The 27,653-nt window shown below is 39.2% G+C and overlaps 17 protein-coding genes across 17 annotated transcripts; 9 read left to right on the forward strand and 8 right to left on the reverse strand.

Moving 5' to 3' along the window:
• Positions 1 to 177: 177 nt before the first annotated feature.
• TGL1 (sterol esterase) lies at positions 178 to 1,725 on the forward strand (the record flags this gene model as incomplete). Its single annotated transcript, XM_037288410.1, has 1 exon — positions 178 to 1,725. The coding sequence occupies one exon, from the start codon at positions 178 to 180 to the stop codon at positions 1,723 to 1,725; it is 1,548 nt and encodes a 515-aa protein (XP_037144305.1).
• Positions 1,726 to 2,053: 328 nt separating this feature from the next.
• Positions 2,054 to 3,624, forward strand: CTK1 (cyclin-dependent serine/threonine protein kinase CTK1; the record flags this gene model as incomplete). Its single annotated transcript, XM_037288411.1, has 2 exons — positions 2,054 to 2,056; positions 2,644 to 3,624. 2 exons carry the CDS (start codon positions 2,054 to 2,056, stop codon positions 3,622 to 3,624), a joined length of 984 nt encoding a protein of 327 aa, XP_037144306.1.
• A 124-nt stretch (positions 3,625 to 3,748) lies between these two features.
• HSK3 (Hsk3p) lies at positions 3,749 to 3,961 on the reverse strand (the record flags this gene model as incomplete). The annotated part of the gene is made up of 1 exon (XM_037288412.1): positions 3,749 to 3,961. One exon carries the CDS (start codon positions 3,959 to 3,961, stop codon positions 3,749 to 3,751), a length of 213 nt encoding a protein of 70 aa, XP_037144307.1.
• A 154-nt stretch (positions 3,962 to 4,115) lies between these two features.
• On the forward strand, positions 4,116 to 4,784 carry SPC24 (kinetochore-associated Ndc80 complex subunit SPC24; the record flags this gene model as incomplete). Its single annotated transcript, XM_037288413.1, has 1 exon — positions 4,116 to 4,784. The coding sequence occupies one exon, from the start codon at positions 4,116 to 4,118 to the stop codon at positions 4,782 to 4,784; it is 669 nt and encodes a 222-aa protein (XP_037144308.1).
• Positions 4,785 to 4,896: 112 nt separating this feature from the next.
• On the reverse strand, positions 4,897 to 5,292 carry MRPL31 (mitochondrial 54S ribosomal protein mL60; the record flags this gene model as incomplete). Its single annotated transcript, XM_037288414.1, has 1 exon — positions 4,897 to 5,292. The coding sequence occupies one exon, from the start codon at positions 5,290 to 5,292 to the stop codon at positions 4,897 to 4,899; it is 396 nt and encodes a 131-aa protein (XP_037144309.1).
• A 192-nt stretch (positions 5,293 to 5,484) lies between these two features.
• CMC1 (Cmc1p) lies at positions 5,485 to 5,808 on the forward strand (the record flags this gene model as incomplete). The annotated part of the gene is made up of 1 exon (XM_037288415.1): positions 5,485 to 5,808. One exon carries the CDS (start codon positions 5,485 to 5,487, stop codon positions 5,806 to 5,808), a length of 324 nt encoding a protein of 107 aa, XP_037144310.1.
• Positions 5,809 to 5,929: 121 nt separating this feature from the next.
• Positions 5,930 to 8,041, reverse strand: APL2 (Apl2p; the record flags this gene model as incomplete). Its single annotated transcript, XM_037288416.1, has 1 exon — positions 5,930 to 8,041. The coding sequence occupies one exon, from the start codon at positions 8,039 to 8,041 to the stop codon at positions 5,930 to 5,932; it is 2,112 nt and encodes a 703-aa protein (XP_037144311.1).
• Positions 8,042 to 10,052: 2,011 nt separating this feature from the next.
• ASC1 (40S ribosomal protein RACK1) lies at positions 10,053 to 10,764 on the forward strand (the record flags this gene model as incomplete). Its single annotated transcript, XM_037288417.1, has 2 exons — positions 10,053 to 10,061; positions 10,342 to 10,764. 2 exons carry the CDS (start codon positions 10,053 to 10,055, stop codon positions 10,762 to 10,764), a joined length of 432 nt encoding a protein of 143 aa, XP_037144312.1.
• A 331-nt stretch (positions 10,765 to 11,095) lies between these two features.
• On the reverse strand, positions 11,096 to 13,456 carry OCT1 (metalloendopeptidase; the record flags this gene model as incomplete). The annotated part of the gene is made up of 1 exon (XM_037288418.1): positions 11,096 to 13,456. One exon carries the CDS (start codon positions 13,454 to 13,456, stop codon positions 11,096 to 11,098), a length of 2,361 nt encoding a protein of 786 aa, XP_037144313.1.
• Positions 13,457 to 13,661: 205 nt separating this feature from the next.
• HG535_0D02940 (uncharacterized protein) lies at positions 13,662 to 15,221 on the reverse strand (the record flags this gene model as incomplete). The annotated part of the gene is made up of 1 exon (XM_037288419.1): positions 13,662 to 15,221. The coding sequence occupies one exon, from the start codon at positions 15,219 to 15,221 to the stop codon at positions 13,662 to 13,664; it is 1,560 nt and encodes a 519-aa protein (XP_037144314.1).
• A 128-nt stretch (positions 15,222 to 15,349) lies between these two features.
• HG535_0D02950 (putative peptide hydrolase) lies at positions 15,350 to 16,468 on the forward strand (the record flags this gene model as incomplete). Its single annotated transcript, XM_037288420.1, has 1 exon — positions 15,350 to 16,468. One exon carries the CDS (start codon positions 15,350 to 15,352, stop codon positions 16,466 to 16,468), a length of 1,119 nt encoding a protein of 372 aa, XP_037144315.1.
• A 26-nt stretch (positions 16,469 to 16,494) lies between these two features.
• FOL3 (dihydrofolate synthase) lies at positions 16,495 to 17,781 on the reverse strand (the record flags this gene model as incomplete). Its single annotated transcript, XM_037288421.1, has 1 exon — positions 16,495 to 17,781. One exon carries the CDS (start codon positions 17,779 to 17,781, stop codon positions 16,495 to 16,497), a length of 1,287 nt encoding a protein of 428 aa, XP_037144316.1.
• Positions 17,782 to 17,941: 160 nt separating this feature from the next.
• MED11 (Med11p) lies at positions 17,942 to 18,283 on the forward strand (the record flags this gene model as incomplete). The annotated part of the gene is made up of 1 exon (XM_037288422.1): positions 17,942 to 18,283. The coding sequence occupies one exon, from the start codon at positions 17,942 to 17,944 to the stop codon at positions 18,281 to 18,283; it is 342 nt and encodes a 113-aa protein (XP_037144317.1).
• Positions 18,284 to 19,207: 924 nt separating this feature from the next.
• EUC1 (Euc1p) lies at positions 19,208 to 20,449 on the forward strand (the record flags this gene model as incomplete). Its single annotated transcript, XM_037288423.1, has 1 exon — positions 19,208 to 20,449. The coding sequence occupies one exon, from the start codon at positions 19,208 to 19,210 to the stop codon at positions 20,447 to 20,449; it is 1,242 nt and encodes a 413-aa protein (XP_037144318.1).
• A 131-nt stretch (positions 20,450 to 20,580) lies between these two features.
• SHE2 (She2p) lies at positions 20,581 to 21,300 on the reverse strand (the record flags this gene model as incomplete). Its single annotated transcript, XM_037288424.1, has 1 exon — positions 20,581 to 21,300. The coding sequence occupies one exon, from the start codon at positions 21,298 to 21,300 to the stop codon at positions 20,581 to 20,583; it is 720 nt and encodes a 239-aa protein (XP_037144319.1).
• Positions 21,301 to 21,653: 353 nt separating this feature from the next.
• On the forward strand, positions 21,654 to 23,240 carry HFD1 (hexadecenal dehydrogenase; the record flags this gene model as incomplete). The annotated part of the gene is made up of 1 exon (XM_037288425.1): positions 21,654 to 23,240. One exon carries the CDS (start codon positions 21,654 to 21,656, stop codon positions 23,238 to 23,240), a length of 1,587 nt encoding a protein of 528 aa, XP_037144320.1.
• Positions 23,241 to 23,347: 107 nt separating this feature from the next.
• MYO5 (myosin 5) lies at positions 23,348 to 27,046 on the reverse strand (the record flags this gene model as incomplete). The annotated part of the gene is made up of 1 exon (XM_037288426.1): positions 23,348 to 27,046. The coding sequence occupies one exon, from the start codon at positions 27,044 to 27,046 to the stop codon at positions 23,348 to 23,350; it is 3,699 nt and encodes a 1,232-aa protein (XP_037144321.1).
• Positions 27,047 to 27,653: the final 607 nt, after the last annotated feature.

Genomic DNA, 27,653 nt, shown 5'->3' on the forward strand with positions numbered 1-27,653 from the left:
TATATGTCTATAGGCTATATTTATTCATCTATTTATGAAAGTGTTATTTTGTCATTCTGATCTGTTTTGCTTCTTGGAAGCTTAGGTTTCGTTTAATTTATTACTTTTTTCATTTATTTCTCTTTACCCTTTGAATGCAATATAAGAGATGGGAACAAAATAAAAAAATAATCTCCGATGCACCACCAGACAACGAAGTTGAGGAATCAACGTGCCAAGATGTCGATATTCGGTAGATTTTCTATAATCGACACGGTCATCATGATATTGGTCTATGTCGAGACCGTGTTGGCACTAACGCTAAGACTGGTCCCACAGCCAATAATATCGTTTGGTACATGGTTAATAAACCTATCAGAAACCTCTGATGAGTACACGATGGAGCAAAAAATCAGGCATGCCGCTACTATCCATGAAATTTGCCGTCTTTTTGATATAGATGTCGAAGACCATCTCGTTAGGACAGAGGACGATTACATACTTACGATTCACAGAATCCCGCCAAAGAGACGTATATACAACGGTAGAGTTGTTTACTTACATCATGGACTACTAATGTGCTCGGACGTTTGGGTTTGTAATTTAGAGAGAAATAAAAATTTGCCTTTTGTTTTACATGATCTAGGATTTGATGTTTGGATGGGTAATAATAGAGGTAACAAGTATTCAACGGCACATCTTTTGAGAGTACCGAAATCCAAAAAGTTTTGGGATTTCTCCATTGATGAGTTTGCTTTCTTCGATATACCAAACTCGGTCCAATTCGTACTGGACCGTACCAAGGTGGAACAATTGATTTGCATTGGATTTTCACAAGGTTCCGCTCAAATGTTTGCTGCATTCTCTTTGAGTGAGGAACTAAATAGGAAGGTTTCTCAGTTTATCGCTATTTCACCTGCCATGACACCCCGAGGACTACACAACAGAATTGTAGATGCTATGGCCAAGTCATCACCGGGATTAATGTATCTTTTTTTCGGTCGTAAAATTGTTTTACCTACCGCTGTGCTTTGGCAAAGAACTTTACATCCTAAGCTTTTCAATCTTGGCGTTGATTTGGGTTGTCGATTGCTGTTTGATTGGAACGCGAGAAACATCACTGCAAGACAAAAGCTGGCTTCCTACGGCAAATTATATTCCACAACAAGTGTTAAATCAATTGTTCATTGGTTTCAAATTTTACATTCTCAGAAGTTTCAAATGTTTGAAGAATCAGACGACATATTGAACTCCCTACACAGACCGTATGAGGTCGCCACATTCCCAACGAGAACAAATATAAAAATACCTATTCTTCTAATCTATGGTGGCAGTGACTCATTGGTTGACATCAAAGTAATGAAAGAGAATCTGCCAGCAAAAAGGGTGTTTGATATCAGAATTGATGATCACGAGCATTTAGATTTGTTGTGGGGGAAAGATGTTGACACATTAGTCGTTTTGAATGTAATAAAATTCATTCAATTTTTCGACGAACCAGTCAAAATTCCCTTATTGGAGGCTCAAAAGGATGTCCTTGATTTACCTTCTCCAAGAGCACTCGATTCCAACTCGGGTACAAATGAGGATAACGATGACAACGATGACAACGAATCACAAACGATATCCTACCACAAATATAACGATGACTACTCCAATAAAAATGGCATGAACGAAATCAGCAAAATATTCTCTAAACAGCAGAGGATGCTAAGTGAATCGTTCCTAGACGAACTACGTCTATGACAAAGACCCTTAAAGAGAAGATACGAGGTCAATTCAGAGGTGGAATTTTGATGCTTAGGGCTCATATTCAAATACTTTACATATTCGCTTTCAAATTCAGTAGCTGATTTCATTTCAACATTATTCATTATTTCAATGTTATATATTTTAAATATATGTATATGGTTCTTGTTTTTTTTTTCATTTCGCTTTCAAAAATTTAATGTGAGTTCCCATTGCCTAGATGCTCACTTAGTTGAAAATCCCAAAAAGAAGCCATCAATAATTGAATTACTTATCCCAGGCAGACATTTTAGAAAGCTTTCAACGTACATGATGGGATATGATAATGGTATGTTCTTAAATTAGCGGCACTTTCACTATGAATTACTTTACTAACCATTAGATATGTCAGGCCATCATAACTTGAAAAGAAGAGTGGGCAGTCCGCCACCGGCAAGACCAGCCCCCAAAAGGCTGCGGGCCGCCAATACTCCACGTCTACCATTGCCAAAGTATCCCAGCACAAATGACACCAACCATCACAAAGGGCTAGAATCTCGTTATGGCAACAATGGAGGAACTACAAATATTAACACATCAAACATAAATAGTAACACTAGACCATTTTCTCGCTATGAGGGATCACAGACCAACCAAACCTTTACAAGAGGAACTAACAATCGATTCAAAAATGGCAGCTCAAATGGGGCCATTTCAAAGGATATCAAAAAACCTCCTGGCCAAAGTAACCAAGACGGTTTTCTTTCGCAACTACCAAAAGGGCCTAAAAAACCAATATCTCGGTTCAACAATGGAAAGCCATTAGCAGGGGCTACATCGACATCATATCAAAGACCTATGGCACCCAAAAAGCTTCCGACTCCATCGTTGGTAATTCAAAAGAGTAAAAGTTCTATTTACGAAAGAATAATACAGGTTGGAGAGGGTACCTATGGAAAGGTTTATAAAGCTCGAAATACAATAACAGGTAAAATGGTAGCATTAAAAAGACTGAGACTAGAGGGAGAAAGAGACGGATTCCCTATTACATCCATTCGAGAAATCAAACTTTTGCAAAGTTTTGATCACCCTAATATTTCTACTTTAAAAGAAATAATGGTAGAATCTCAAAAAACCGTGTATATGATATTTGAATATGCGGACAACGATCTGAGTGGGCTTCTTTTGAATAAACAGATAGATATTGGACCTGCACAGTGTAAACATATTTTTAAACAACTTTTACTTGGAATACAATATTTGCATGAAAATGGAATTTTACATCGAGATATCAAAGGATCTAATATTTTAATAGACAATAAAGGACAACTAAGGATTACAGATTTCGGTCTAGCAAGAAAAATTAAAGCGAGCCATGACTATACTAATAGGGTCATAACGTTGTGGTACCGGCCACCTGAACTATTGCTCGGTTCAACTACTTATGGTTTTGAAGTCGATATGTGGGGATGTGGATGTGTTTTGATTGAAATGTTCAATAAAAGCTCAATATTTCAGGGACAAAATGAGTTGGAACAATTAGATTCCATCTTCAAAATAATGGGCACACCATCAATTGAAAAATGGCCCAAGCTTTTTGAAATGCCATGGTTTTTCATGGTCATGCCCCAACAGAGTAAAAGATATGATAATGTCTTCAAAGAAAGATATGGCTCCCTTATTCCATCCGAGAATTGCATAAAATTAATAGAGGGTTTACTAGACTATAATCAAAGAACGAGACTTACAGCAACCCAAGCATTACAAAGCGAATATTTTAAAGAAGACCCTAAACCTGAACCATTAAGTTTAGAAGGAACACCAGGATGTCATGAATATGAGGTAAAATTAGCTAGAAAACAAAAAAGAGCTAAAGACGTCGAGGACCAGTCTTCAAAAAAAGATATCTCCAAATAAATATCAACAGCGTAATGGTATCTAATGTGAAACTTCTTGTTACATAGATCATCAAATTATTCATTCTCATTTACGTTCAAATTTCATAAAAAGTAATCAAAAGATACCCTTTTGAAGATGCAGTTTATTTTTGCTTGCCAAGCATTTCTTCTTCAAAGTACCTGTTACTACCAATAAACCAACTAGCATGCACTTTACCCAATTGATCGACGACACTTTTGTTGCACTGTTCAGACATCCTCTCCAGCTGACGCGTAGTTTCTAAGAGGTTGCTGTGCAAAGATTCGAGCTGTTTGGCCATATGAGCATACTGAATTCGTTTTGTGGAGTTGGGCATATTAGCCTGTTTAGTACACGTTTATGTCTTTCAATTGTGCATTCCCGTAAGATGTATTTACATTTTTCTTCGAATAAGAGAGCATCACTCCGTTGTAGAACTAACTTATACGTGCCAGAAAACAAACAGAAAAATAAAAACACACAAAAGTTCAATGAAGGACAATCTTCTCGAGAACCCAGCAGACCTATTGCGAGATGTTCGTGATAATTTCATTATTGAAGAAGATGTGGAGTCCATCCTAAATATAGATAAAAGAATAGACGAGATGCGAAATAAATCTCACCAAAATACTGAGAGCAAGAAAATCGAAGTTGCCAAGCTGAGCGTTCAATTAGAGTCACGAAACTCCAAGATAAGCGAGCTTCAAGCAGCTATGGAAAGGATCAAGGCAGAATCAGAAGAATTGGCCAGTCAACACGAAATTGTAGATTATGTTGATGAACTCGACGAGCTAGAGAAAAGCATAATATCCCTGAGGTGCCAATTGGACGAACGTATTGTAACATTTGTTAAAAATGAAAGGAGCATGTCCAATGACCTGACACTAGGGTCGCCAAATGTACCAGTAACTCAAATAGAAGGTCTAGCGGCGACGACCGACGATACAGCAGAAATAATGAATGATCCTATCGCCCGTGCCAACATTCTAAAGCTGAAGCTTTGTAGAACGATGGGCCTAATAATAGATGAGGACACTAACCAGGTTATCATAGAAACTGCTGATAACAAAGTCGAGACTTTGCCCTTGGACGATGACTTGAGTGATTTTTTCAAAACAAAGTATATTTGGCAAAGAATTCAATCGAGAAAAGTAAGGTAAACACAGTGGATTGAGCCAATCTACGTTTTAAAGTAATGAATAAATGTCTATTTAGATTATATACAGGAGAATAAAGAAGACCATAGTGTACAAAAGTGTAAAATAGACGCCCCTAATAAAATTTGGGATTTCTTCTTAGAGAGAGCTTAGTGAACTTGGGTACCTTATGAATTCCTTTTCTGTAATCCTTTTCTTTCTTATCAAAGACCGTATATTTGTCTTTTGATGACATCTGAAATTCTTTAGGAAAAATTGAGGATTTGTTCAGCAGACGTAATGTCTTAAGTCTTGGTTTGAGCAATGTTTTGGAACTTATGGCTTTATCATAGGCTAATCCTTTCTTTTCACTCCTTTCGACATGCAAGCCTAAATTAACTTGCCTCAACACTTCATCAACGTCTTTTAATCTTTGTCTAACTCTTTGTTTTTGGTGTGAGGACATTCTCCAAGGGATCTTCCACAATAGCCCCCCCATTAGTGTGCTTGTCGCCTTAAATGGACCAAACATAGTAATTGATTATCCCTTTTGATGTCTGTCTTTTTTTGTGCTTCAGGCTGTCAAATAATTTCCCACCTTTTCAGATTTTTCTTGCAGGCGAGCTAGCTGTTAATCAGATAGGAACTTCGAAATTAATAAATGAAACAGTTTGCTGAATGATAAAATAAACATAGCCATTCAGTTTGCTGATTCCACATTGAAATGGCTGATAGTCCAAATACACACACAGGAACAAGACTGCCTATCTGGGTGCTGGGGCCGCAGGAAGAAAAGGAGGCACGTGTCAATTTGAAATCCTTCGCGTATCAGAAGTGTGATGAATTTGTAAAGGCAATGGCAGATTGTGCTAAGACCAATGGTATTAGAGTTTTCCCTACCTGTGAGAAGCAACGTGAGAAAATGGGCGAATGTCTTTTATTCTACCAAGTGGATACAAGATATCTAGATGAGCAAAGGGACAAGATAGTTGAGCGAAAGATCAACCGATTAGAAGAAAAGATACGGAAAAGGGAACAGGAAAAGTGAATTGGAAAGATGTGAATTTAGTTCAACTATGACGCTATGTAAATATCAGTTAAGCTCAATACTAGTAAATATTAAACACGTTTTCAAAATTTTTTTTGTATTGTTCGATTACGCTAATACTTTAGAACAAGTTAAGAAGATCTTGGGTATTGGTAGTCGATGTGTTCATCTTGTTAGTACTTGATTGCATATCCTTAGTTTCACTTGAAGTTGTAGCTCCCGTTGAATTAAACCCAAATATGTCATCTAAATCATCAAGCAAATTTGATGAAACATTTCCGCTTGAAGACGTTTTCGGTTCATCATCACCAAAATCTAATAATACGTCATCATTCATGTTCTTTGCAATTTCATTCTTTGCCATATCTTTGAGTTCATCCATGCGTTTCCCTCGGACAATGTTTTGGCGTAGAACATACCTTTTAGCTCTAACCGACTGTGGCCTGAAATAGATAGAGCTTATTGTTGACAACTCATTTAGCAGCTTTTCTAAAGTTTCAGTTGAAAAGTTATCCAAAGCGTTTTCGAATATAGGGGCAACAGATTTACATAGCTGATCAACCAAAGTATCTGAATTTGGCATTGACAAGCACCTCCAGTAGATCATAGCCATGTCTCTAATGTCTATCTCATTGACAGATGTGGTAGCCATCTCTAATACGTTTTGAAGTGTACTACCTGGCAATTGCGTGTGCAGTCTTACGACAGTCATTAGTATTGAAGCTTGCGTCATGCACTCCTCCTGCACAAAATTTTCTATCATTTGATCTAGCTTCCCTTCAAGATCAGTAAATTTTTCGGGATAATGGCCCATTAACCATATGTAATTGCATTTTGCTGCATCTGAGATTAATGATGACTCTGGGACCGCCCATGAATTCAATAAGGCACAAATGTCACTAGCTATTTTTTCGTTTGTGGGGCAATGTCTCAGTAAATCGCACATTGCTATACAGCAATCGTCTTTCAAATTCTCTGTTCTATCTACTAACTCCAGCAAATCATCTAACGCCTTCGAAACAAATTTCTCACCAGAGTATTTAATAGCAAGTTGTGTAATTCCCTGAATAGATTTCGACACAAATTCAGGTTCAAATTCCATCGCATACTCTTTCAATTCCGTTAGTAATAAATTACACTGCTTCAAATTTGTTGCATCCACCAATCTAACCATAATGTCAATTTTTTCCAATTTCACATATAGTGGGTCATTAAACTTGACGTAGAAAATTCTTAGTTCTTTTACCAAGAGTTCAGGATACTTCTCCAGTATTATTCGAATATTTTTCAAAGCAACGTACTGCATCTCAGGCGGTGTTGACATTATAGAAACTAGTGCAGATGACAATTTCAAGCTTATCGCTTTGAAATTCTGTTGCTGTATTTGAGGGAGATTTCTGATTATGACCTTTATAGTGGCCAGCACTACAGCAGGATTGACATGTTGCAGATGAGCCGAGACGCGATCTATGATGTCTTGTGCTTCCAGTGAATCTTTTGCGGAATAGTCGGCAAGGGCCCCCAAAATGGTAATCCTTGCCCATTCCGTGCATTCGTTCAATGCTAGTAAAAACTGTGAAACATGTGAATTTATTAACTTTGGTAAGGATACCACACTTGGATCCACACCATGAATTTCTGTAAGCGCAGCTGTTGCATTTGCAACGACCATTGGGTTGGAGTCGTCTAATGCCGAAACGAGATCTTCCAAAACACCGAGTTCAATGCAGAGCTCCTGATTTAATTGGAAAAGCTTAGCAACACATATAACTGCAGTTTTGCGAACATATGGATTATCGTCCTGCAATGTGCGGCGCAATGGAATCTCCACATATTCTAGAATTTTGTCTACTCTCACCATTGACATAGTCCTGATAGACATACAGCGAATCAAGGGATTGGGATCTTGTGCATCAGTCACAAACGTGTTCACCGCCAGGATACAGAGTTCAGGATGTGATTCCGCATAATTCATGACATACAAATACACCAATTTTTTCTGTTCGACGTCATTCGTGGCAATATTTTTTAGAACGTCAGGAAATAGAGATGAAACATCCTTCCCCAACGTCATCTGTTGAATGGTCTTTTTGATTGCATCTTTACGAGTTTGTGGGTATGGCGACACTAAACCATTTCTCAGTTCGGCTAGCTCACCTTTCTTTGATATCTTAGGGGCAACTCTTATCGAATCTTTGAGGAACTTTTGAATTTTTTTATTCAATGGAGCCATGTTTCCCTATCCTGAACTATTGACGAGCCACGATTATCTCAGCTGGTTACTGTCCCCTCGTTACCTTTGACGCCAATATTTTGCAAATCAGTCATTAGTATTGTTTCAATTCGTTTACTCGCCCAGAACTTCCCTTTAGCAGAGCACGAGTTTTAGAAGTTACCCGCCCCTGCTTCACCTTGAACACCTGATATGACATATCTAAATATATGAGCTTCAACCTAATAACATACCCTTACATAGTATTGCTGCATATCTGACTTTACGTTTCGGGTTCTGCCTATAGTCATGAAGAGAGGAAACAGCTGGGCCAGAAGAGAGCATCCTCAGTAAAATTTAGTGCAGGATTTTTTTGTATATGACTTCCTTTGTCGATAACTATGTTTCCAGCAATGGACTCCCATGATAAATGATCAAACTTGGCTGAAACAAGAAATACTTTTTCCCACTTTTAATTTAAATCAAAGCGGATACTAGCTAATCCCAAGTATCTTCGCAAGGCTCCTCCTTTGATTAAAACTTCTAGGTCATCAAACAGCACAATTTATCCCCCATGATGCTCTTTTAGCTCGTTGATTAGTATCCCACTTATTGGTGTGCTTCTCTGGACTGTCCCATACTCCCTGTACCACCTGAACTGCCCAAGAAAGGGCTAGGCTTGAGTTCGCGTACCCAAAATATGAGTTCGAGATGCCCAGGTCTCAACTTTTCTCAAATCGCTTCCCTGTCGACATCTTTCTGAGCCAAATGTATATTTGCAGTAGGAAAAAACTCCAGTGAGTCACCAGATTCGTACTCTCATGTGGATATCAAAGTTGAAAGAGCCTTGCCTAGACTCGCTTTATGTTTTGGAGCGGATATGTATCATTAAGGCTCATACATCTCTAGACGTAGTACAAATCTCTGTTTTCTCTGAAAGTTTTATTTTATTTCTCCTGTCGTTATACTTTTCTTTAGCCGCCCAAGTCACATATATCCATTGTTTTAACTGCTCAACCCAGTACGGTATCATCACTATAGCAACAAAGGCGCACCGTCCGAACCTGTTTTTACCACTTAAATCAACAAACTCCTAACCAAAACTGAATACACTTTAAAAAATCTAAACATTTTCTTTGAGCTATATGTGTTTGGTGCGGTGTCTGAGTGTTGATAAAGGAAAAAGTACAGAAAATGTCCGGATTTTGGCAGTCCCTCAGTGTCGTGCTGAGTCCTTCGCGCAAATTTGACAAAAAGCCGAACACCACGAGAGAAAATTGAGTCACGTTTGGTGAAATTTCTGCAGTAGCTCACTTGGATTCTACCAACGCACAACATATTGCACGCTGACGGGAGATGGTGCTGTTTGGTTTGGACAACGATCGACTCCTTCATGCGTTGTTGAAGACACCTGGATTATTCTTCAAAACAAAATGTTCTTTGTAACTGTTTCCCACTTCTTTTTCAATCGGTAAATTAGCAAATAAAGAGCATACAGTATAAAATGTCTAACGCTGAAGTTTTAGTTCTAAGAGGTACTTTGGAAGGTCACAACGGCTGGGTTACATCCTTGGCTACTTCTGCTGGTCAACCAAACTTGTTGTTGTCAGCTTCTCGTGACAAGACTTTGATTTCCTGGAAATTGACTGGTGATGACCAACAGTACGGTGTCCCAGTTAGATCTTTCAAGGGTCACAGTCACATTGTTCAAGATTGTGCTTTGACCGGTGACGGTGCTTACGCTCTTTCTTCCTCTTGGGATAAAACTTTGAGATTGTGGGATGTTGCTACTGGTGAAACTTACCAAAGATTTGTCGGCCACAAGTCTGATGTCATGTCCGTTGCCATCGACAGAAAGGCTTCCATGATCATCTCAGGTTCCCGTGACAAGACCGTCAAGGTCTGGACCATTAAAGGTCAATGTTTGGCCACCATGTTGGGTCACAATGACTGGGTTTCCCAAGTCAGAATTGTCCCAAGTGAAGATGCCGACGATGAAAACATTACTGTCATTTCCGCCGGTATGGATAAGATGGTTAAGGTATGTTATTTTCTTACTAATTTTTTTTATGAAACGATCATCGGGATTTTTCTTCAGAAAGTGATGATATGAATTGATTTTATGATTTCAAATGATGCAATTAATATATTTGCTACTTCAGACAAGTTTTAAAGCACTTGAATGAGACATACTAATTATCACCAAGATCTCTGATGGAACTAAAAAATCAATAATTGTCACCATGTTTCTCGGGACTTTCCATGGGGATTGTATTATGGAGGGAATTTATTTTACTAACAAAATTTTCACTTTACAATAGGCATGGAACTTGAACCAATTCAAGATTGAGGCTGATTTCATTGGTCACAACAACTACGTCAACACCATCACTGCTTCCCCAGATGGATCTTTGATCGCTTCTGCTGGTAAAGATGGTGAAATTATGCTATGGAATTTGTCTGCTAAGGCCCCAATGCACACCTTCTCTGCTCAGGATGAAGTCTTCGCTTTGGCTTTCTCACCAAACAGATACTGGTTAAGTGCTGCTACCTCTTCCGGTATCAAGATCTTCTGCCTAGATCCAAAATCTTTGGTTGATGAATTGAAACCGGAATTCGCTGGTTACACCAAGGCAGCCGAACCACATGCTATCTCCTTGGCTTGGTCCGCTGACGGTCAAACTTTGTTTGCTGGTTACACCGACAACGTCATCAGAGTTTGGCAAGTTATGACTGCTAACTGAATAGATAAATCTTATTTCAGTTGAGTTACGTTATTAAATATCACCTTGAAAAAAGATATGGATTTCATCGTTTTCTGTATAGATATCAATGAGACTCATCTATCAAGATGTGCATAATTCTTTTCATCCATCGTGATTTACTACAAATTATTAACTACGTATTGTATATTATAATGGAATCATATCAAGTAAAATGACGTGATTTTATTGTCGTAAAAACAATTGAGTGAATATTTTGAAATTATATGAACGGTTCATTTGTTATTTACATATTTACATCCGGCAAAGTATACCACTACCTGAAGGAGCTGCCGATGGCCTCTCTTGTCTTTTATAAATCTTGAGCCTGCCCAATAAACTCCATAGCTCTTGTTCCTCCTTTCGACAGTTCTGGTTTATCAAAAAGGTCGGCAATACAAGCCCAAGGATCTCTCGAGCCTCCCCACTTCAGGACACATTCAATGAATTTCTCTCCATTTTTTCTACTGTAAGGTTCTTTCGAAAAAAGCTCATCCCAAATCTTTGACGCTATAGCGCGATCAAACAGATAACTGTAATATGTTGCACCGTACCCGAATAGATGTCCAAATTTGCCACACCAATTGCTCTTGTCATCAACTAGAACTTTCATTTTTCTCTCTAATTCTTGATACAAATTAGTGACATCCAAAGTCTCAAGCCCTTTAACTATCTTTTCACTGTGCAACTCTTGATCCAACATTGCCATTTTCGCTTGAGAATAAGTTTCGCAATATTGCATAAAATTTGATTCTTGGATATGTGACTGTAGCAAACTGTCAGGAATTGGGGCACCAGTTTCGTAGTGCCGTCCTATTTCTTTCAGGACTCTTGAATCACGCGCGAAATGTTCCATAAGAATACTTGGTAATTCCACAAAATCTGTGACACATCGGGTACCCGAAATATTCTGAAGACGTGTTCTACCAAGCATCGAATGCATAGCATGACCCATCTCATGAAACAAAGTTTCAACTTCGCTTAATTGCAAGAGGCATACAGATTTTCCAGTAGAATCTGTTGCCGACGAAAAGTTGCAAATAAGACTTATTATGGGTAGTTGAAAACGGGTGCCATCACGATTTCTACCCATTTGTACTGTTGATGTATCCAGTTCATGGGGATATATTTGTCTCGAACAACAAATGGTGAAATGGGATGGGTTGCTTGTTTTGCCCTGACGTTCGAAAAGATCGCAATATACCACACCGATCAAGCCATCTCTCTCTGATACAACATTCAAGCGTCTAACTTCGGGTGACCACGTCTCACCTCTCTCAGCTATAATTGGTTCAAGTCTGATTCCGTATATTCTTTGAAACAAGTCTGAGAGACCTTCCATTACGGTACCGAGTGTAAAGTATGAGCTGATCTGCTCGTCATCTGCGGCTGACCGCCGTTGCTGAATGGAATGAACAGTACTGTAAAAATCACGGTCCCAAGGTCTAACGTCGGAAAGTATGCCATCGACGGAATCAGCTGCCATCCGCTTTTTATCAAGATTGGGATTCTTCAAATTGTGAATAAATTTCAGTTCATCAGCAGCCTTGGGTTTTATATTATCCATCAGAGTACTAATGAAATCGCAAACTTGTTCAGGCGTCTTCGCCATCTTACCATCCAGCTGATACTCAGCAAAACTTTTTCTACCCATTAGATTTGCTAACACAGCTCGAAGACTTATAAGCTGTTTCAACCTTTTTATCTGTTTCTCGGAACAACTATGCATCGCCGCCCAGACCTTCATTCTAATTTGGTCATCGGGACAGCTTCTCAATATAGAGTAAGCAACATAGCCATTTGTGGGAACTCTATAGCATTGCCCACTAATATCTTGGGATAGTTGATTTAGGATTAAAGAATTGAGCCCGCTTTTTCTCAAATCCTCGCATTTTATCTTCAAATAATTGGACTGCACGTAATCTGTATTATTTATAAAATCTTGTCCCACAACACTTATTTGCTGAGAAAGTGCAATGAACTGTTCCCTGATATCTGGCTCCATTCGAATACCTGATTTTTCAAAGTCTTCTAGAAGAAGTTTCCCCACCTTAATCTCTTCTTCTGACAATCTGGAAGATATTTCTGTATTGCTTAAAACGCTTTTTAAAGTGTCACAGAGAGCGACATCTGTATTTAGAACATTCATGAACTCAAACATCTCTTCGTGACAGGCTTGCGCTGCTTCTAAATAGGAGTTATCAGGGTGTGATGATCGTATGAACTCGCATAGATCAATTACTCTACACAATGTGTCACTCAGTTGATCCAATCTCATAATGTACTTTAAAAGACCTTCCTTGGAATGATCTGATCTCATATCTTCCAAAGCACTCTCTGCTTGCATAAGTGAATGCCGACTAAACTTTCGCAGTCCGTCTGGGGATTTTAAATATGGGTTCCTGAAAAGACCTGCATTGGATTGCGATTGACCACCGAATGTGAGGTTAGACAGCACCTTTCCCTTTACGGTTTTTGCAGTAAAGTTATCTCTGTTCGCATCATGCCAATAATCAAGATCATCAAAAGTTCTTCTTAGCTGCCCATTAGCTTTATGTGATGCACCAAATGATGTATAAGGCAATGCTTCTGTCGCAAAGAATCTAGCATGATATCCAGAGTTCCAAAGATTTTTTATACCTGTAACATTTCTCGAAAATGTTGACTTCAACATGACATTACTCTAATCTATCCTCCACTATATTTAAATTTGTCTCTTCTTTATTATACTAACATAAAAAATATTTCAGTCAGTACACTTGTGATGTAAGCGAGTCACTATTTGAGTTGAAATTGACGGTCCCCATCAATTTCGTAAAAGGGCAAAAAAAACACAACCAAATATAAACATATATATAGTGGTTGAAACATACCATTATTTATTGATTTATTTCTAAAGCTGGTGATTGCTTTTCCAATTTTAGTTTAGCTGTTTTCTTCAATTCATTCTGCGCTTCTTTCAGTAGCTCATCAAAGTCAATTTCTTTGGCCATCGCCATTGAATCTTTAAGCAGTTTCTCAGCTTCTGCTAGCACACCTTGATGTAAATTTAATACACCCAATCCATATGTGGACAGAGCAATAGCCTGTGAGATAGAGGGATCCAGCTGATCTTTCATATTAAACCTTAATTTATTGTTTTTCTTGGCGAACTGCACAACACTATCGTAACATTTGCTGGCCATTTTTAAACAAATATCTCTATTCCTGCGGAGATAGCGAAGAGATTTTATTAAATTATCACTTTCTTGATCACCTTGGTCAGCAACAATTTCTTTGCGTTTCCCTTCTGCTTTGAATATTTCAGCTTCGAATTTTTCACCTTGTAGATAAAGAAGGGATCCTAGATTTGCTTGGGACAGCAATATTTGGCCCGGTGGCATATCTGCCATAACCATCCATTCTACGGTGGTCATTTTGCAGCTTAAAGCGGCTGAGATATCCTTGGCAGACAAACAGAAAGCAGTGTACAAGTCTCTGGCCGTGAAGAATTCTTCCTTGAAAGGCTCCCAGGCACTGCTATTTTTCTTCAAATCTAAAATCATGTATCCGTCATCATTGAATTTGATATTATCTGTATTGACAAACGTTTTGAAATCAGATGCGTCATGCGCTTTACCTTGAAACATGTTATTGGCCTTCTGCTTCCTACTCTCGAAAAACTCTTTAAGTTCCGGAGACCTGCTCAAGACCTCTTCTTGGGCTAATAGTAAATGTGCCAGAAGATTTCTTTTGGTAATGCTGGCATCTTTATTGACGTCTAAAGATTGAACCTCGAGAGATTTAATCAAAACTCTCAGATCTCTTCTGATCATATCTGGTCTTTTATCTTCTGGAACCTTACCTGGTGTGTTTAGAGCATCAAAGTAACGATATAAAAGCTCTAAATACACCGAATTAGCCTGTTCCATTAAATTTAACTTCTCATACATCTCGGCGATTTTTAACTCAATTCCGGTGTACTCATCAGTAATCGGATCCATGCTAAGCTTTTGGCACTCCTCTATTGCCTCTATATAAAATTTGAGAGCTTTTTGATAATCATATTGCTGCTTATCAGATTCAGCCCAAATGCCCTTCCTCAATGTGGCAGCTACAGACGGTGGAAAAGTGTGATGTGGCCAGTAGTAATACCACAATCCATAGGAAACAGCCGATAGTCCTACCAAAGACAACACCAATTTTTGAAGTTTGTCGTTTTTCTGACGCATTTGACTTTGAAATAAAGAACTAGTGTTCCTTAAAACGGCATCATGGTGCAATAACCGCCTACTATCAAATGGCACAGTAATTAGAGCCTTTCTCAATTGCTTTATCGAAGGCTGCCTGCTGGCTAGTCTGAACATTACTGCTGGGTAGATTTTGGGGAGTGTTACTTCTCGGATTCTATGTGATACCTTTTTCATCGTTGACTTATTTGTCCATGGTTGAAAGGTCATTGTGTTTAGCCGAAAAATATTGAGAGCAAATGAGCAATAATATATACATATTTTGAGTTACAGTTACAAACTTACGTTTGCAGAGTGTATTAAATGTGCCTTAGGATAACTGTTGACAAGTAGTTACGATGTGTGGAAGATACGCACTTGCGTTCGACAGCAACGAGATTGCCGCACAATTCAAAGCTTACAACTTGGAAGTCCGTCCAGAATTGGCAAAAGATGAGTATCACTCAAGGAGTTACAATGTTGCACCAACTAATGACGGAGTTGTATACCGTACAAAGGACAAGGAACTGAGGTATATGAAGTGGGGTCTCGTGCCGCATTGGACCGAAAACGTCTCTGAATTCAAAACCTATAGAACGTTCAATGCTCGTTTGGAGAATCTACAAGAGAGCAGGATGTGGATCCAGTGTTGCAATAGAAAACGGTGTGCTATACCTATCAGCGGGTATTATGAATGGAAAACCCAAGGGAAGGCCAAATATCCTTACTACATAAAGAGAAAAGATAATAAACTTATGTTTTTGGCCGGGATGTATGACTATGTGGAAAAGGAGGATTTATGGACATACACAATTGTAACGGCAGAAGCCCCACATGAGCTCTCTTGGCTCCATGCTCGTATGCCGATCGTTATAGTGCCTGGGTCGGATGCGTGGGATGCTTGGATGAATCCCAAGAAGGTTGAGTGGTCAACTAACGGGCTGAATTCTATTTGCGCAGCCCACTATGACAATAACGCTCTGACAATTTATAGGGTAAGTGAGGATGTTGGCAAGGTGCAGAATAATGGTGAGCATTTGATCAAACCAATTTTTAGAGAGGATCGTATCAAAGCAGAAATAAGGAGAGAGGATGAATCGAACGAGTTACCAGTAGAAGAAGAATATGAAAGGGATCAAACGTTCAAAGATGAGAAAAAGGGTAGCTCAAAAGTACCTGAAAATCTTGAAAAAGAAGCAAAAGCTGCTAAACTCAAAGAAGAGGCATCTGTTAAGGAAGAAGACAATCCTTCCGGAGAGAATGAGCTATATGAAGAGAAAGCCGATCAACCAAAACATGCACTACGCGGTGCTAGTCGTGGACAAAAAAGCTCTATGAATGAAGATACCGGCAGCGAAAGTAACAAGACAGGACCTTTCGCAACCCGAATCCGTAAGAATTCCAATGGAGCAAAGAGACTTAGGAGAGATATTAAGACTGAATTAAAAGAGGCCTCTGCTAAGAAGAGACGCAAGTAAAAATTAAATACACAAGTCCGAGATGTCTAAGAGTTCAGGTTATCGCTGTGAATTCGAAGCAATTCGCCACAAAGGTATAGAGATCCACAAACTACTATCGGACAGATGCCATCATTATGGCACGCGTCCACTATTGAGGGTATAACTTTGGTCAATAATGGTTGGGTCTCCACGTTTTTCGTATATTTTCGTTTAATATAGGTAGCCAATTCAGTGTAGGGTGTGGCGTGTATCCATGGCATACCGTCCACTTTTCCAAATTCTGTTGTAATTACCTTGTCCTCGCTTCTTAACAAAGGCGAAAGTAATGAATCCAAGTTTTTGCCTGACGTTACTGCTAAAACGAAAGTTAATGGCTTATCGCCGTACTTATCTCGTAGATACCTGGCTAGTTCAACAGCTGCTGCACCGTTGTGAGCGCCATCGAGTAACACAGATACAGTGGACTTTTTCTCAGAATCGAAGCAGTAATCTAACTCGTGCAATCGCCCTGGCCAATTAACATTTTGTAAACCTCCATGAATGTCATTCGCGGAAAGGCAAATATGACCCTTTTGTTGTAAATTATCTAACATAGAACAAGCAACCCTAAGATTGTTTATTTGATAGAAACCATTCAGCGGGAGTTTTTTCGGAGTGATGACTTCCCAAGATTTCGTCTTTACTGAAGAATCTGCATAGGTAGCCTCCGTAATGTCGAGTTCACACAATTTATCGTTACATTGTTCCTTTACCTCTTTGATGACCGAAATATCGTTAGATCCATCAACCGCAGCAAAGGGAACACCTTTAGTTATAATACCAGCTTTCTCTTTAGCGATCTGTGCCAGATTATTCCCAAGAATCGATTCGTGGTCGAGCCCTACCTTTGTTATACCGCAAGCCAACTTACACCGTCCCGGAATAACATTTGTAGCATCTAATCTACCACCGAGACCTACCTCAATAACGCACCAATCACATTTTACATCATGAAAGTATTTTAGTGCTGTGCACGTAAGTAATTCAAATTCCGTGCACTGTAGACTGTGACTATTATTCAATGTATCGAGGTGATTTCTGATATCCTCATAACAATTCCATGGTATTGGTGTCCCATTGATTGTAATTGAGTCCGTCACATGTATTAAATGGGGGCTCGTGAATTTACCAATAAGGCTAGGTTTGTGCTGTTGAAGGATCGATGTTAGGTAAGAACATACAGATCCTTTTCCATTGGTGCCTGCTACATGTAGCACCTTCAAACGCTCCTGAGGATTTCCAAGATAGCCTAGAAGTGCCACAACTCTTCGCAACCCCAGATTGATACTCATCAGCTATGCTTTTTAGGCTTAATTCGTAATTACCTATTCTTTTTGGTACATCCTTTTGCTTGTCATCACCGCTGGTAAGCGAGGGTGAAAAATGTCATGAATTTAAAAACGACATCAAAGCAGCAAGAGATCAAACGTCAGATAAAACACTACATTGTCAATGCAGCCAGTGTATGTTCAAGAAAGGTTGGAATCACTTTCAGAGATTGATTCAAAGCTTTGCAACTTATTGAAAATCGCCTCACAAGTTGTATTCACCTTTAGTGAGCTCAAGCAAGGTAACCATGATTTGAAGCCTCAATTCGAACAGCACGTTAAGGATTTCTACACTGATTTGGAGGGAGCAACAACTAACTTAAGAAAAGAAATTAAACTGCTAGACAAAAATGTCGGGACACGTCTGTTGCCAATCAACGTTAATAAAAAAGCCACTGGACAGGACGATGATAAATTAAAAGAGCAAATAGCTCTTCTTGAGAGAGTTCTAACAGAACAGAATTGAGCTTCGAAAGACCTGACAAATGGTGCAATATGGGATTGCAAGTGTTAACAAAGTGATGACAGATTGGTGCCAATACGCAATAAGATGTTCATTTCAAGCCCACCTGTGCGCGGAAACATAGTATTTCTCATTTACCATTTAAGTCAGAGGGCTTTCCAATTGGATAGTATGTTCACAGCAAATATGCTCAATCTTAAATGCTAAGTGGAATTTGAAGTGGTTTTCCTGCCGTCTGATATCGAAGAAATTGCTTCTAATATTTTATTGTATCATTCTGACGACGAAAATGCTTTATATGTGCACCTTGTTTAACCGTTTCTGCTTCTTATAAGCAGAATAACTGCAGAGGTTTGAAGGGGTAAGGATGACATACCACGCCAATTATTGAATAGTTGAGATGTAAATAGTGTATAGACTGCACTTCCTGAGCTTAAAGTGCAAATAGTTTTACAGATACCAAATGGAGACTGTATCTGTCAAAATTTCTTATAAGAAGAAGAAAACACAAATATCAAACCTCATGCATGGAAACATAGGTCGCTCACTATTCGTATATTTTCCGACTTGATTTTTCTTGAAACTGATGTTGAGTAGAATTATTGCAAACAGGTTATTTTGACATATTATCCGACAGGTACTCATTTCAACCTGAGATTATCTCATAAAAGATATTCATCATCACATTTGAACCACTGGTCTCAACAATGTATGGTGCGATTGATATTGATGATATTGTCTTGTTTTACGGGTTATATATTAAAGACCCTTCAAAAGGAGCTTGGCAATGAAAGCGTTTCTGATGGACCGATGGACCCGAGATCTCGAATTTGCGAGTCACGACTGGTAAAACAGCCTGAGGAAGTTTTCGAGTTCACTTAAACTATCTATTTCGCGATTGCACAGTGGTTCACTCTGAAGTTGGATATGACACCCTCCTCTCGAGATTCTTTCTCAGGCCCTAATGCTGAATCGCATCCTGATAACTTGTCACAAAATGGTAAGGCTAAAACAGGAACGAAGAAGGATAGTCTAGATAGCATAGAATTTCAATCTTTCCTCATAGACCAGTTGGCTAAAGTTCAGGAGCAAAATGAGGACTTGCTGGCTAGAATCAAACGTTTAGAAAAGGAACAGGAAGAGTTTTACATCAGTGGTCAAAAAAAAATGGAAACAGGATTCAAAAACGTTAAAAAATGTACTGAGGACGTCGCTGCAATGAAAGAAGTATTCAAGGAGATCGTGGGAATCATGACTGGCGAAAGAGTCAGATTTATCGATCATGCACAGGAGAGTATTACAGATGGAGACGCTCAGCGAGTTTCATCGTCAAGTTTGCTGGCGTCGAATTCGAGGCAAGAAACTAGAGCAAGAGTTAGGCAGTCTATTTCTGATGTAGCTGCCCTGAACGGGATTCCTGAATTCAAAGTGGAAGAATCAGAAGTTTATTCGGGGTTTCTTTCTCCAGATATCTATGACGATACACGTCGAAGTAACAATGGACAGCAGCGAGTATTTGGAATGGGCAGCAGTGAGCAAACTCAAAACAACGGTGGTGACTCTGATGGAAATGAGGATGTTCAAAACAATGAGACAAATTCTCACGATTTGTGGATACCGACGGACTCCGGAGGTACTCCTCACGTTGATAGCGCTACTAGTTTATCGATGGATAGCATACCAAACTACAGAATGAACCGAGCCATACAAAGTGTTCATGACGTTGCACGTGAATATTTCGAAGGATTTCCTGGAAGACCATCTCTAATGTTTTTGGAAAGGCGGTACGGTTCAACCTGGAGACGCAGTTCTAAAGAGAGAACATTATTTGCCAAGCGTATGTGTATTATACACAAAATCAATGATATCAGGGACAATCCGAAAAAGTACGAACTGCCAGAAAGAATTCATCGTAATCAGGCTATCAAAGTTGTAGAAAATATTCGGCTCGGAAATAATAACTTCAAAGGCCACAATTGTAGACTGTCAATATCACAGCTATACACCTATTTTTCCAAAAAGATGGATACACTACAGGATTATTCTTTAGAACTCAAAAAGAGAGGTGAACCTAGAAGAAATCATCTAATGAGGGAAAGAATGGCACGTCTAGAACGGACAAATGCTGGGTCTGAGTCAATACCGACCATAGCGAACCACTCAGAGTAATCAAGGCTTGTCCTATTTTTGGAGGAACCATTTCACATGTATTATATAACCTACTTGTCATGTGGTGTATATCGACACTAGCTATTAAATAAAGGGAGCAGATATGTTGTTTTAAATGAAAAATGCATTTCTCATTTAGCGTCTTTCTTTTTATCGAATTTTTCACTCCAGTGATTCAAAATCTGAACGAAATGAATATCGAGTGCAAGTGTCTTTTCTTCTAAAAGTAATGACCACTCTTTGGAGAGATTATCATATTCCTCAGAATCCTCCACAGGAGCCACTTCTTGCAGGAATATATCATTCGTGCTTTCAAGATCTACGTTATCTTCAATTGCGCATTTCTTAGCAAACTGTATTACTTCAATTTGAAGAAAAGGGGTTCCAATGTCTAATGATTCAATCATCCACTCGGCAAACTTGACAAAATGATTGTAGCAGTCCTCAATAGTGGATATGGATTCCTCTGGTAGGGTCAAGTCATTATTCAAGGTTTTCGAGATGATTTCTTTCTGCAATGATTGTGTCAAGTAGAAATTCAGCATATCTAAAAGTTCAACGATCTTCAAGTAGAAAGATGCCATAGGCAAGATTTCATTTGCCAATGCTGTCTCGCCATCAATATTTATGTCTGAGTAGACATCGTAACTCGTCAAGGTATCATGCAAGAACCTTAATTTTTTGACATATTTGATTAACGTCGTTCTCTCAAACCTCAGAGTAGCTACTTTCCGTAAGTGACCAATAAACTTGTTCAAAAAGCGGATATAATCTGAAATATATTTTGCGAAAACCTTGCAAATCTCATGCAGATTGTTTACTATTCCAGTTGTTGCTACTACAGTAGTCATTGTGGAAGTTTGATCCTTTTATTTTCAGATGTCAGACTGAGGTATAGTCCTTTCACTCAGAGTATGAACAGTACCGATTCTAACGTGCCACCGCGACGAAAAGCCTATCCAGTGTGATGCCAATGCGTGATTTTATCTTTAAACTCGATTATCCGCTAAGTATGGCGACTGATTTTGCTAGAAAATTCATTCTGCTGTTGCCGTTGAAGCATTGGATGGAGATTTTTGCTCCATGTCCCTTTGAGGTAACCCAAAATAAAAGACGATATATAACTTCTTCCTGAAGCCTGTTTGCAGTACCTACATCTACACAAGATAATTACATTAATTAAGGTGCTGCTATCTTCAGCGGCATGACAGAGAACACGACTTTGAAGTATACTCCCTTGCAGGAGATAGACAGCAAAATTCGTTTAGCCAACGAATATTTTCATGAGAAACAGTTAAAGCTGTCCAAGACCCCATCGCCCCGCAAGGCTGATTTGAAAATACGGTCCTTGCAGTTAAAGAAGCTCTATTATGCCATCAAAAATCATGAGCAAGATATCTTAGATGCCATGTATAGGGACTTCCATCGCTCACCTACAGAAACGACAGTCTTGGAAATTATACCGGTCTATAACGCTATTTTGCATATTATAGATCGGTTGCACATTTGGATGGCCCCAAAAAGGATCAGGGACAATTCGTCTCCGGCTTTCATGTTCAGCAAAATCGTTATCGAAAAAATTGCAAGGGGTTCTGCTCTCATTATTGGACCATTCAATTTCCCGTTTTTCTTATCATTATTACCGGTTGCGTATGCAATATCTGCTGGGAACAGTGTTATATTGAAGCCAAGTGAATTGGTGCCTTCATGTGCGCAGCTTCTGGAAGAGATATTATATGATGCTGATTTCCCACAAGGGATGGTCCAGGTGGTACAAGGGTCAATTCCAGAAACTGAAAGTTTAGTTCAAAGTGGCAGATTTGACTTGATTTTCTTCACAGGGGCACCAAAAACTGGGTCAATAATAGCCCAAGAAGCCGCCAAAAGCTTAACTCCATGTGTTTTAGAACTCGGTGGAAAGTCTCCTGCATTCATAACAGAAACCTTGGAGAACAAATATCTGGAGACCACTTTAAAAAGGCTATTTTTCAGCTCGTTTGGTAATTCAGGTCAGATATGTGTTTCCCCAGATTATGCGTTAGTGCATGAATCTAAATATTCAGAGGTAGTTGACTTGGCAAAAAAAATATTACAAGATTTTTTTCCAAGAATAGATGAAAGTGTAGAATATTCGCATATGGTAAATGAGAAGGCTTACAACGAAGTCTGTAAGAAATTAGAATCTACCAAAGGGACAAAATTCACATCGGGAGGGCAAACTCCAGAAAAATTGGACTTTTTCATACCTCCCACTCTGGTTTTCGATGTGGATTGGAATGATTCGCTTATGCAGAGCGAAAATTTTGCTCCTATCTTGCCCTTTATCAAATACAGGGATCTAGATGATACAATAGAGAGACTGCTTCGGTCTTGTGATACGCCATTAGCCCAATACATTTTCTCAGGAAGCGATCAGGAAATACAACATATTTTGAGCCGTGTGAGATCGGGTGGTTGCGTTGTTGGGGACACCTTGATTCATGTTGGTATTACAGATGCCCCATTTGGTGGTATAGGCACATCAGGATATGGAAGTTCTGGCGGAATTTACGGCTTCAATGCTTTTTCGCATGAAAGAACTATCCTTAAGCAGCCATTTTTGGTTGAAAGATTGTTATCAATGAGGTACCCACCCGCATCAAGCTTCAGAAGAAGTATCTTAAGAGTTGGCATGGAGAGGAAACCTTGGTTTGACAGAACCGGCAAAAACAACATCCCCTTTTTACGTTCGGTTGTTATCTCAGTCCTCGTTCTTTGTTTTTCAGTGTGTTTTTATTCGTACAAGTCCTAACTACCTTGTTAGGTAAACTTCCTTTCCAAATTTGAACTAACAGAACGTTCACATTTTGTGCTTATTTCTATTTACATAGCTATATGATATATGAGAAAGACTATTATTTACCAATCATCATCTTCTTCTTCACTTTGTGCGCCATCTTCATCATCGCTCTCTTTCCGCATTTTGGTGGCTCTGGCGGCGAGCGCCGAAGCGAGACCGTCACTGAAGCTTTGTTGTTGCGCAACCGGCGCGGCAGCAGCAGAGTCATCGCTTAGCGTTATAGCTGCTGTGTCCGAGATAATTGCAGAGACCGCTGAAACATTGTAATTATTAGCAGCAGGAGAAGATGCTGTACCAGAACTGGTTTCTTTATGCTCAACCATGTACGCAGTAGGGACCCAGCCTTCCCTGGTCCCATCCAAGGTCTTACCTAAAGACCATCCGCTTGGTTCGTGCCTATTGACATAGACTACATCTCCCTTTTTTAATGGTAGTTCGGATGGAGCACCTGAACCCGGAAAATCATAAGCTGCCTCAAACATTGGCTCTGTTGGCTTTGACATCTGAGGAGGAGGAGGAGGTGGTGGAACGGTTTTGGCTGCTGGCTGAGAAGCCGTCGTGGGTTCTGTTAATGGCCTAGATGTGGCTTCTTGTCTTGCAACAGTGTTACTTTGTTGAGGTGATGCCGTCACATTAACCGCATGAGTGTTCACCACTGCACCGTTAGGATGATAAGCAGCTTGGGCAGCAGAAGCAGCAAGAGAGGTCGAGTTAACCTGTTTACGACCCGGCGGTGGTGGTGCCGCCTTTTTTACAGTTCGTGAAATAGGAGTGGAGGGTTTCTGTTTAGCCTTGGAAATCGTGTGCCTCCTAGGCGCCGTATACGAGGAGTTGGCATAGCTGCCTTTATTAGGTTTTTTTTTGGATTTTGAGTTAGCTGGATGACCTCGACGAACTGATATAGTGCTCGACTTGTAGCAATCACTATATTTTGGAGCAGCTTCACTGATTTGGCATTTGACTGAGTGCAGTTTTCCCGGCTTTTTTTGATATTGAAGTGTCGGCCCTATTTTAATCTGAATGTTACCATTCAATTTCTTCAGGTGTGTTATTAATTCAGTTTTAAAGTATGTGTTAATCAAAGGGTCGGGCTGAGTAGAATTTATCAGATTAATACCAATCCAATCATCCTGAAGGTTGGTCATGCTCACCCCACTTATGCTTTTGAGGTCTATCTTGTAGTCCACCATATATTGCAAGGTATTTTGAGTCATCACTTGGCCAACTATATAGATATGGCTCTTCGTAAGAATGAAGGTTTTTTTCATTCTTTGAGCAGATCTTCCAAACTTACTATGCAAAGACTCACCATGTATTGAAAAAACTGCTTTATCTGATATTCCAGCCTGCTTTTTTATGAAGCTTCCTTTTGATTTTTTTTCATTACACGACAAGTAATCGCCCATGAAGGCACGGTAACCAAGAAGTGACATTGATCTTCTTTCCTTTCGAGAGCCTAGCAGTTTAGTACCATAATCGCGCAGCTGTTCAAATTTATTACCGCCTTTTCTTTCTTTGATTGCGCGTTGTATTTTGATGGCTGCGTCAATTCTTCTTTGTAGAAACCTCCGCCAAGCTCTTTGAATTCTGGCAGCCATATTGTACCAATACTTGTCTCTCATATGCTCGAGAGCAAAGAGTGTTTCTGGTGTCTTGATAAATACGCTGGTGACACCAAGTTGATACTCCTTTTCTGGTATTGAGGCATCCGCCAAAATCATCTTTACAGCCTCCAAGGTTTCACCATGCCATGTATAGTCACCAGCGTACGAACAGCGCGGAGATAATAAGTAGAATCTCTCTACAAATTTGTCAAACACCTGTCTATAAGCGAAACCTGCTCTTCTAATACGCACATTTTCCTGTAAACCCAAGTATTTGACTTGGTGAAGAACCTGCTTATCATCGTAATCATTTGGAGACTTTGTTTGATTGGGTTTTATTGTTCTAATGTATGCAGGCTGAGCCTTTGATAAAGTTTCGACAAGCTCGTTGGCACTTTTAATAATCTTATCACCGGCAGTCGGTGGCCTTCTTTTTGAGTTTTTATCAACGGCATCTGGATAAATAGAAGAGATAAAAGGGTTTACAGTTGTTTGAATTAATTCCACCAAATCTTTTTGAAGCTGGTCTTTATTTTTATCGGTAATTCCATTCACGTCATAAGTCACATCACCTGCATAATGCTTGATAACAAACTTGGAAGATCTCAATTCAAAATGAGGATTTGTGGTAAAGAGATTCAAACGCTGAGCAAACGCTTGATCAGCTGCGTTGGAATCGGCATGAGCTGTTGCTACAGAATCATTCATAGCGGCAAAAATACCTGGTGGCCTTTTGGCTTCAATCAAATCACAGACGACTTTATTATCAAAAAACTTGATTGGGGTCCACTTGATCTTTTCCCTTTCATATGTCTCTTGCTCTGATTTTAGAGTTAATTGGATGAAGATTTGTTGCAGTTTTTCGTTGACATAGTTAATACAAATTTGCTCAAAAGAATTGTGATCAAAGATCTCAAATCCATAGATATCCAAGATACCGATCGATTTATCAGCTCCTGGAAAAGCCTGGAGTGATACATTAACTCTATCAACAATCCAATCAAACAGATTATTGTATATGGACTTTGCAAGTGCATCCTTGACAGCACCTGCTTGGACAGCATTCAAGGGAACATGATAAACGGAGCCTCTTCTCATACCATGGTTTGTTTCTAGGACTCTTTCGACTAGAGATTTTATCAGAAGTTGGGCGTCAACCTGCAAAAGATATGCAACAAAATCAGTCACAGAGGTATCTCTTATTTGTGCATTGCCCTCTGCATCTTCGATAAAAGTAATATTACCGATCCACAAAATGGCAGCTAAAAGCCTAAAAATCTGATCTTGCTCGTCCTGTGATAACCCAATAACTTGCATAGCCTTTAATGTATCCTGGAAATCCTTCGAATCATCGATCGTATCCACTGATGTACATTTGGACGCTGAAGTGTATACATATTGCTCAGGCTTTTGGACGCCGAATATCTGCCTATAGTTATCTGAAGCGCCTTTGGTAAACTGGTAAAAAATGTGAAAATTTCTCTCGTTTTGAATCTGGCTTACAACTCTTTGCTTCTCCAACAAATAATTGGTAATATTACCAGCGCATGGTTCAAATTGGGAATTGAATCGAATTTCTAAATATTTACCGTGTCTTGAAGAGTTATTATTCCTTAGAGTCTTTGCACATCCAAATGATTCTAACAAGGGGTTAGTGGCCAAGACCATATCTTTGATTTTACCAATTTGATCAGAATGAGTCGTTGAAGCTGCTGCAATATATTGCATAATTCTCTTTGCAGCTTCAGTTTTCCCTGCTCCTGATTCACCAGAGATAATGACACATTGGTTCTCATTGTAAGCCTTCATATTATAGTACATGGTCTCAGCAATAGCAAAGACGTGTGGTGGAACTTCTAATCTATTTTTACCTTTATAAGTTTCCATTATAGCATCTGTATATATACCCAAATCCCTGAATGGATTAACACTGATCAGCACATGGCCGATATATGTATATATTGTCCCGTTGAGAAACCTCTTCTTCAAATTTTCGTTGATTGCTTGATCAGATATCGTACTCAAAAGAGTAAGATCAGAAACACCAACTTCTTTTTTCTTTGACGAGTCGAAGGTAGCCTTCTTTATATTGGTTGATCTCTTTGTGGGCGCCACTGCCGTCTTGTTACGGGCACCTCTTTTGATAATTGCCATCTTTGCCACTTGCAAATGTCAATGCCACTGGAAAGATGAAGAATCAAAATTTCGATTCAGTGGCTCGAGCTCTAGATATCGTCAGCCTTGTTACCAATATTGATCCGGAGCCTGCTTTTTTTGCCCCTTTTCAGGTACGGTTTTTTTTATCGTGCGAAACGGATCGCCTTGAGCTTCACAAAAATAAGAATATTTGTTTAATACTCTCTCACTTAGCTTCAAACAGTCCCATTAAAGTTTAATGGAAGCTCATCAAACGACCCAATCCATTATAGAAATGGGCAGTCGAAGTTGAATTAACTAGAAGTGAGCAAGAATATTTCTGTAGAAAGGCTCATGAAAATTTATTGTGGTGCTTCGCATCTTTGCAGTCTTGTGTGCACATCTTCTTTTTGGATGTCTCCAGCAAAATATAAAATGTAAGCAATATGTGCATTTTTGGAGACTGTCAAAAGTTTAATAGAAGCTTATCATGAAAAGAATGACAGATCGCCTTTTTTGTTTTCCGTTTTAGATACTATCTATACATACAAATTATGACATTAAATGAAAAACTCCCCGTAATGTGAAAAAATTGAGAAGCTTCTGAAAAATTTTGAAACTTTTA

This window comes from Zygotorulaspora mrakii, chromosome 4, assembly GCF_013402915.1.
Source record: "Zygotorulaspora mrakii chromosome 4, complete sequence".
Taxonomy (NCBI): Eukaryota; Fungi; Ascomycota; class Saccharomycetes; order Saccharomycetales; family Saccharomycetaceae; genus Zygotorulaspora; species Zygotorulaspora mrakii.